The 7,492-nt window shown below is 36.2% G+C and overlaps 2 protein-coding genes across 2 annotated transcripts; both read left to right on the top strand.

The window, feature by feature from the left end:
• Nucleotides 1-32: 32 nt before the first annotated feature.
• Nucleotides 33-1,132, top strand: si:ch211-223p8.8 (dual specificity protein phosphatase 13A family protein). Its single transcript, XM_052571938.1, has 3 exons — nt 33-215; nt 304-521; nt 691-1,132. The coding sequence occupies exons 1-3, from the start codon at nt 88-90 to the stop codon at nt 891-893; spliced, it is 549 nt and encodes a 182-aa protein (XP_052427898.1). The 5' UTR covers nt 33-87; the 3' UTR covers nt 894-1,132.
• Nucleotides 1,133-1,897: 765 nt separating this feature from the next.
• Nucleotides 1,898-5,015, top strand: LOC127969815 (dual specificity protein phosphatase 13-like). Its single transcript, XM_052571937.1, has 3 exons — nt 1,898-2,371; nt 2,638-2,855; nt 3,774-5,015. Exons 1-3 carry the CDS (start codon nt 2,247-2,249, stop codon nt 3,983-3,985), a joined length of 555 nt encoding a protein of 184 aa, XP_052427897.1. The 5' UTR covers nt 1,898-2,246; the 3' UTR covers nt 3,986-5,015.
• The last annotated feature ends 2,477 nt before the right edge of the window (nt 5,016-7,492 follow it).

Here is a 7,492-nt window from a genome sequence, read left to right as displayed (position 1 = left end):
ACAGTGTAATGCAGAAGTGTCACACCTGGAAATGTCACTCATGTTGCCTACCCCTAAAGCCACTGCTCTCTTCTTTTATTCCTGAAAATGGAGAGCGTGGATCAAATTTTGTCTGAAAGTCCCTCTATTGAAGAGCTGGAGGATTTGTTACATGGGGGTCAGCTGTCCTGTAACCATGTCGATGAAGTGTGGCCTAATTTGTTTCTGGGGGACATGTAAGTGCATTTATGTGGGACTTCTCTCCTTTAAAGTTTATGATTAATAGAGAACATTCACCCTTTATTATGTCATTCTTTCATACAGGTACATGTCTCACGACAGATATGGCCTCTGGAGACTGGGTATAACTCATGTTTTGAATGCTGCACATGGTAAAATGTGTTGCAAAGGAAATGATGATTTTTATGGGACAACCGTAAAGTACTATGGTGTGCCAGCCAATGACCTGCCTACATTTGATATTTCACCATTTTTCTACCCGTCAGCACACTACATTCATGATGCTCTCAGCACAACAGGTGGTATGTAACATAATTTCCATCTTAAAAACAGTATGACATTTTTAGACATGAACACTTGTTTTTTTTTTTTACTTTTTAAAATTTATTTTAATTTTTAATTTTTCAAAATGTATTTATCAGTTAATAATAGAGAATAAATGAAAGTATTGAAGCATATTTTGTTCAACAGCTAAAGTGTTTGTGCATTGTGCTGTGGGAGTGAGCCGTTCAGCTGCTCTGGTCTTAGCTTACCTAATGATATATTGCAATTTCTCTCTGGTGGATGCCATCTTGAAAGTGAAAGAAAGAAGATGGATCTTTCCAAACCAAGGATTTCTGAAGCAGCTGAGAACTATCAACAATGAATTAAATTACAAAGTGCAGTCAAAGTAATTTTTTTTTAAAAAGTATGCAATTCAGAAATCTGTCAATTAGTAATAGTATCTAATAACATTTGAACAGTAGGCCTGGCCTACTGATCAACAACATTACCATGAGTATAAATATTTCTTGTTTATAATAACAACTTTGTGTCAGATTTCTGTCCAATTTGATTAAATATGTAAGAATTCCAAAGCAATATACTTGTACTATATATGGTCAATAAAGGGGTCATTTTTGGGCTCTGTAAATGTCAATTTTCATTATAATAAATGAATGATTTATTTATTTTATTATTATTTGATAATTACCTCACAATACCACTGAGCACAAATTAAACCTCAAAGTCTGTATATTTTTCATATAATACAACAAAACTAAAGTTGTCTGAAAGTGATTAGGGCATGCATCTTCCAAGGATTTAAATCTTGAACTGAAGTGAAGTAAACATGCAAATGTATTCAACCCAAGCTGATGAGCAAACACTGTTGTTCCCTCTTTGTCTATGCAGTACAATACTACTAATGTTTACTGATGTTCACGCAACACAATTGTCACTTATTGTCCTGTTCTCTCGTCATCGGATGAATCATCTCTAAACTTAACTTGTGGAACAGACCACAATGACCCACCACAGAAATGGAATAAGCTGGAATGGAAATTACACGAAATATATAGTATTTGTCCTAAATAGCCGGGGAACGAAGTGTGTAAATAATAATTAACAAATGTGAATGTTTTAAAGTAAAGTATAAAGTATAGTGAATGCTTTAAAGTTTTCACTGTTATTTTTAGGTTTAAACTGATGACGATGTTGTACGTATGTGGTGCCCGTTATTTTTTTTTCCGCGCTAGTCAGGATGGACCAATCAGAGTAATTTGTGATTACTGGCCCAGCCAGTATTTTATTTAATTAAAGAAAGCTAATATCGTAATTTATATGCATGTATTTTGTCTGATACCATGCCTTGGGATACATATATTTAACATATTAGTGGCTATTTCTTTCGCATAAAAATATTTCCAGTAGGCCTACGATAAAAACATCCGAAGATTTGAATGTGACTCAACTGATGTTTTTGACATTCTGAGCCACAAGGCGCCCTCTGGAGGAGGTAAACGTAGCACGACACAGAAACAGTTGCTCGCAGGATGATGTGCTGTACGCGCGCGCAGACGTCTCTCATCAGCAGAGCGCGAGCACTGAGATGCTCAGTGGTGTCGGATGACCGAACAGCGTCATAAAGAGCACCTGTTTCTGTGGATCACGGCGTGCCAAACCTGTTCTGTATACTGAAGCTTCGGGAAAACAGCAGAAACACATCTTCACGGGCATAACAATCTAATGTGGGTCGACTGAGAAGAATGACAGCTCAGAGAAACAAACACGGACTCATGGCTATTAAGGAGTTAGAGAATATTCTGGACACATGTAAACTTGATCTAAATCCATTCGACGAGGTCTGGCCGAATTTGTACATTGGAAACGTGTAAGTACCAGCCTAGCCTACTATATAACTGATCATGTGATGGTGCAGCTCATTATATGCAAAAATTGCGCTTATTGGTTTATAGCTATTATTGTTATATTAAAATAAGATTTGAGAACAAGCTGTTCGGTCAGAGTAACTTATTTGTTTGAGATTTTATCATACTGTGCATCCTTCTAGCGCAGTCGATCCTAAATCACTTTTAATGACTTGCCATAGTGTTTGCCCTGTTTAATTACATAACACATATTTAACTTTTTCTATAGGGCCATTGCTCAAAATAGAAATGCATTGATGAAAATGGGGATCACTCATGTCTTAAACGCTGCCCACTCCAAGCAAGGCAGCATTGGGGACCAGAGTTATTACGGCAATACAGTTGAGTATTATGGCATCCCAGCAGAAGACTCTTCATCATTTGATCTAAGTGTATACTTTAAACCGGCTTCTGATTTCATCCACAAAGCCTTGAGGAAGAAGAATGGTAAGTGACCGCAGTCAGTGATATTCTTATAATGCAAAAAAAAACAAAAAAAATGCAGAGGAGAATTTTTAAGACTTCTTTAAAAATAAAACAATGATTTATATAAATATAATTTATACAACCTTTTATTATCCTAAATAACACATGATATCAATACTAATTGATGATTCATCCGATCACCTTCAATACCACCTAAGTCGTGGTATTGAAGGTGGAGAGAGAACTGCATGTACAGTTCTCTCTCCACCTTCAATACCACGACTTAGGTGCCCTTGAGCAAGGCATCGAACCCCCAACTGCTCCCCGGGCGCCGCAGCATAAATGGCTGCCCACTGCTCTGGGTGTGTGCTCACAGTGTGTGTGTGCATTTCGGATGGGTTAAATGCAGAGCACAAATTCTGAGTATGGGTCACCATACTTGGCTGAAAGTCACTTCACTTTCACTTTCACTAATTTGACATACAATCCAATACCACCAATTCCTTAAACAACTTAGATTTGTAAGTAAATTATTAAAATATTTTGTACTAAAATAACAAATAGGTCTGTTTTACTGTAGGCGACCTTACTGTAGGTGTAGGTGACTTTTTTTTCTCCTTTTTTTTTGTATTATTGACTTTTGCATTATTGCCACACTGTTTTACTAATTAATGTTGTTCAGTTGCTTTGACGCAATGCATTTTTTTTAAAGCGCTATATAAATAAAGGTGACTTGACTTGACTTGACTTTAGACAAAAAGACTCCAAGAAAAAAGATACATTACCTCTTTACCTCATTTTACTCATTGAACTTAATAATCAACTCATCTTCATTCTGTAAATTCATTCTAATATCTATTTCTAAGGAAATGAAGTGGTTATAGTATTCAATTGTAGTATTAATCTTCTCCTGACAGTTATGGTGTCTTTTATCTATAGGAAAGGTGCTTGTTCATTGCATCATGGGAATGAGTCGGTCTGCCACTCTGGTTCTAGCGTACCTTATGCTGCGTCAGCGTCTTTCTCTCCGCACTGCCATCCAAACAGTTGTACTGCAAAGAGCAATCTATCCTAACAGGAACTTTTTGAGCCTTCTCCTGGATTTGGACATCCAGCTACAGAGAAAGCGAATGCTGTGTCCTATTCTCTGACGGGAAAAAACACAAATATCATGAGCACACAAATGCACATGCATTCATTTTAAATAACTAAAAGGTAAGGAGGTAACCACCATTGGTATGTTTACATTATTTATGATATGTATATATATATATATCGTTTCATATAGTAAAACTTGTGCCTTGCAGGTTTATTGTATGTATAGACCATCTTTTTACTTGTCCATACATTTACAAGATTATTAAATAAAGTTTTAAGAATTTATTTATAAAACAGTTTAATATTGAATGAAAGTTTTAATACTGACTTAAGAATTTTTATTTTACATTTGACATGTCTGCATAGTCATATTATCATAGGTGGCTTTAATGTACAGTGTAGTGTAAATGAAGGAAATGAGAATGTTGTTTTTAAGGAAAGTCTATACGATATATTCAAGTTGCAGCTCTGAACCACAGCACAAAAGTGCCACATGCTCCTCACACTGTGAATAATATTTAACAGTGCAGTCAGTATTCAGCATAGAATACCAAATTAAGCAGTATTAAATGATTGAATTGTGGTTTATTATTCAGCTGCAGAGCATACCCTCACTGTGAGCAGTATTAGCTTTTACGTTGCTTTTGGCAGACACATTTGGAGAAATATACGGGCCAAGCACAACACTCTTCTGTTGACTCAATCCTAAAAACCTTGTTTAAATGACTGAACAGCACTCACTGATGTGATTTTAGTGCACCTTTTTGTTTTAATAGCAGAATAATGTTTCATTCAGCTCATTGATTCACAGAAGTTCCTTTGTGCATTTATACACTAAATATTCTCCAAGATAACAGTTTTGTTAATGCACTATATACTTACATTTAATTGCACATTAGACTCTGTTGACCATGAGAGGGATAAATATTGAATTTGTTACACTGTTAGATATATATGTTAAGTATTTTCGAAAGTGTAACAACTGCACTATGGGATTCACGTTCAAATGTTCTATACAGACAAGGTGCCAAATAAAGATAACATTTATATGTATTTGTTCAAATAAAATAAATGTGAAAGTTGTTCGGTTGTTTCTTTCTTTTTTTGCTTGTATACTTAAAATAAATATCAAATTTCTAAAATGTCAAAAAAAAAAAAAATGCTCATGCTAAGACAGATGCTCTATGAAAAGCAAAATGCTCATCCACATGCAGAGCCAAATGCATGTGTCAGTAATAAACTGTCAATGACCCTGTCTAGAGTACATTACAGTTTAGCGTCTCTTTCCCTTGTGCTTTTCGCTGTTTCCAGCAGGGTGCAGTGTTGCGCCATGAAATGTTTGCAAACAGGGTTTTCATAATTAAAATCTTGCTGTTTTTTTATGCCGAGTGTCCTTTCATAATATTTTTCTTTGCTGTCCTTCATATGCTACATTAAAACAAGCTTCTTTTGTTGAGTTCAACCACTTTCAAAGAAATGTAGATAAATAGTTTACAGATTCAAACCTGTTCTTTATCACTTGTCAATGACATTTCATCATCCAGATGTACTTGTAGGACCCCATCACCGACCTACCAAAACCGTAACAGAACAGCATTAACCCCCAGAATCGAATTTGGACTGGCTCTTCCTGTCGTCACCCTGACAGTGTGACCTCGACCTGCAGCTGTGCAGCCAGAGGAACCAGGACCAACACGAGTCCCAGGACACACATCGCTTTCAGAGAACATTCAATTAAGACACTACTCTGCTTCCTGATTAGCTGCTTGGCATACAGTGTACGATGATAAATCATGGAAACAGTCGAGAAGAGAAACAGAGCAGACGCAATCAGCTGAGCCAAGTGTGTGTATATATTCTCAGCTAAGCTAGTCATCTCCTGATTTGACTGTGGAAGAACCAGAGGCACAGAGGGGGTGATGTTCAAGACCACATTAGTGTCACACAAGTGCTCTGGAAAGCAGATGCATCTGTACATGATTACATCGTGTCAGTGTTTTCTCAGGGAAGACTGTCAAGCCTAAGATATCAGGATAAGAAGAACAAATAAACAAATCAGCCCAGCAGCAACATATATTTGGGCTAAAACAAACCTTTTAAGAAACAGCAATAGTAAAGCAGAACTAAAACACATAGTCTACTTTCTTTTACCTTTTTAAATGCTTTTTTCAAGAAGTTGGTTATGCTCACCAAAAGTGCATTTATTTGATCAAAAATACAGTAAAACAGTTTAATTAGTTAACCTGTTTTCTGTTTAAATATATTTTAAAATGTAATTTATTCCTGTGACGGCAAAGCTGATTTTTTTTTTTTTTTTTAGCAGCCATTACTCCAGTCTCTTCAGTGTCACATGATCCTTCTGAAATCATTTGCATTTGCTGATTTGGTCCTTAAGAAACACTTTTTATATTATTATTATTATTATCAGTGTTGAAAACAGTTGTGCTGTCTAACATGATTGTGGAAACTGATACAATTTTATTTGAAATAGAAATGGTTACATGATATGTTTTCACAGTCACTTTTGATCAATTTAATGCATTCCTCTTTGCTGAATAAAAGTATTAAAAAAAATCTTACTGACCCCAAATTTTTTAAACAGTAGATATGCTACTGTACCACTGTTTACTTTAAATTCAGGAAGTCTCCATGACTTTTAAAAAACCACAAAAGAAAAGCAGCCTGAATGATTCATGGATTGGATCTACCACTGCAATCTGAAACTGGCAAATTTGGACCACTTAATACAAATCACATACACTGCGTTTCCAAATAAAGATTAAAGAAAGCCAAGCTTAGTCCCTGTAAATACACTTCAGTGTATTATTTGATTCACCCGGGCAAGGACTTTAAAAAACGAAAGAGAAAAGTCTATTAAAATCCACAAAACATACGATGTGTTATTGTGATTCTTTCGTATACAGTATAAGGTTTCGATAATAGTGAGTAATAAGCAGATCTTGAGGAGGAACAGGTGTATGTGGCTTTCACACCCAGGCCATTAATTCCTTTTTATTAGCTTCATAAAACCATAATTACTACGGGACTCAAAGCTTATTTTACCGGCATGGTAAGAACAACTCTTAGTTAAGACTTTTCCTGCTTTACACATATAGCCTAATTTCCTGAAGCATTTGAGCACTAACTAAACACTTTCAGCGGGAGTGCAAAGAAGACAGCATATCTTTGAGAGGGGCATCTGACACGCTCCAATTACCCAACATGTCACTTCACTTGCATGTGCAAAGATCTCACCATTTATCAGAGACTCGCGCTCAAGGCAAATGAAAGGAACATCTGGATTTCAAGAGTGTTTAACCTAGCAGCTGGCAAGACCTCGCGAGATGCATTTCCCTGCACAATGACTCATGATAAAGATGTATGTGTTCAATGAAAGCCGCTGATGACCCACCTTTACCTTCGTCTGCACTGCAAGAGTGATTTACAATATTGGGAATCTAGCCAAGATATACACAATATGTGCAGAACATGCTCAAAAGATCATTGTCTAGGGAAAGACATGGCTTCTAAAAGCAAACCTGACTGCCCACTAAGACCTG

The sequence above is a fragment of the Carassius gibelio genome, chromosome B13, assembly GCF_023724105.1.
Source record: "Carassius gibelio isolate Cgi1373 ecotype wild population from Czech Republic chromosome B13, carGib1.2-hapl.c, whole genome shotgun sequence".
NCBI lineage: Eukaryota > Metazoa > Chordata > Actinopteri > Cypriniformes > Cyprinidae > Carassius > Carassius gibelio.
Note: the sequence above shows the minus strand (reverse complement) of the source record. Positions and strands in the feature narration are given on the sequence as shown.

Bases quoted from the DNA above. Each gene is read 5' to 3' on its own strand.
- si:ch211-223p8.8 (XM_052571938.1), top strand. From the start codon at position 88: ATGGAGAGCGTGGATCAAATTTTGTCTGAAAGTCCCTCTATTGAAGAG. The intron at 216-303 runs GTAAGTGCATTT...TCTTTCATACAG, and splicing joins AATTTGTTTCTGGGGGACAT to GTACATGTCTCACGACAGAT. The intron at 522-690 runs GTATGTAACATA...TTTGTTCAACAG, and splicing joins TGCTCTCAGCACAACAGGTG to CTAAAGTGTTTGTGCATTGT.
- LOC127969815 (XM_052571937.1), top strand. From the start codon at position 2,247: ATGACAGCTCAGAGAAACAAACACGGACTCATGGCTATTAAGGAGTTA. The intron at 2,372-2,637 runs GTAAGTACCAGC...CTTTTTCTATAG, and splicing joins AATTTGTACATTGGAAACGT to GGCCATTGCTCAAAATAGAA. The intron at 2,856-3,773 runs GTAAGTGACCGC...TTTTATCTATAG, and splicing joins AGCCTTGAGGAAGAAGAATG to GAAAGGTGCTTGTTCATTGC.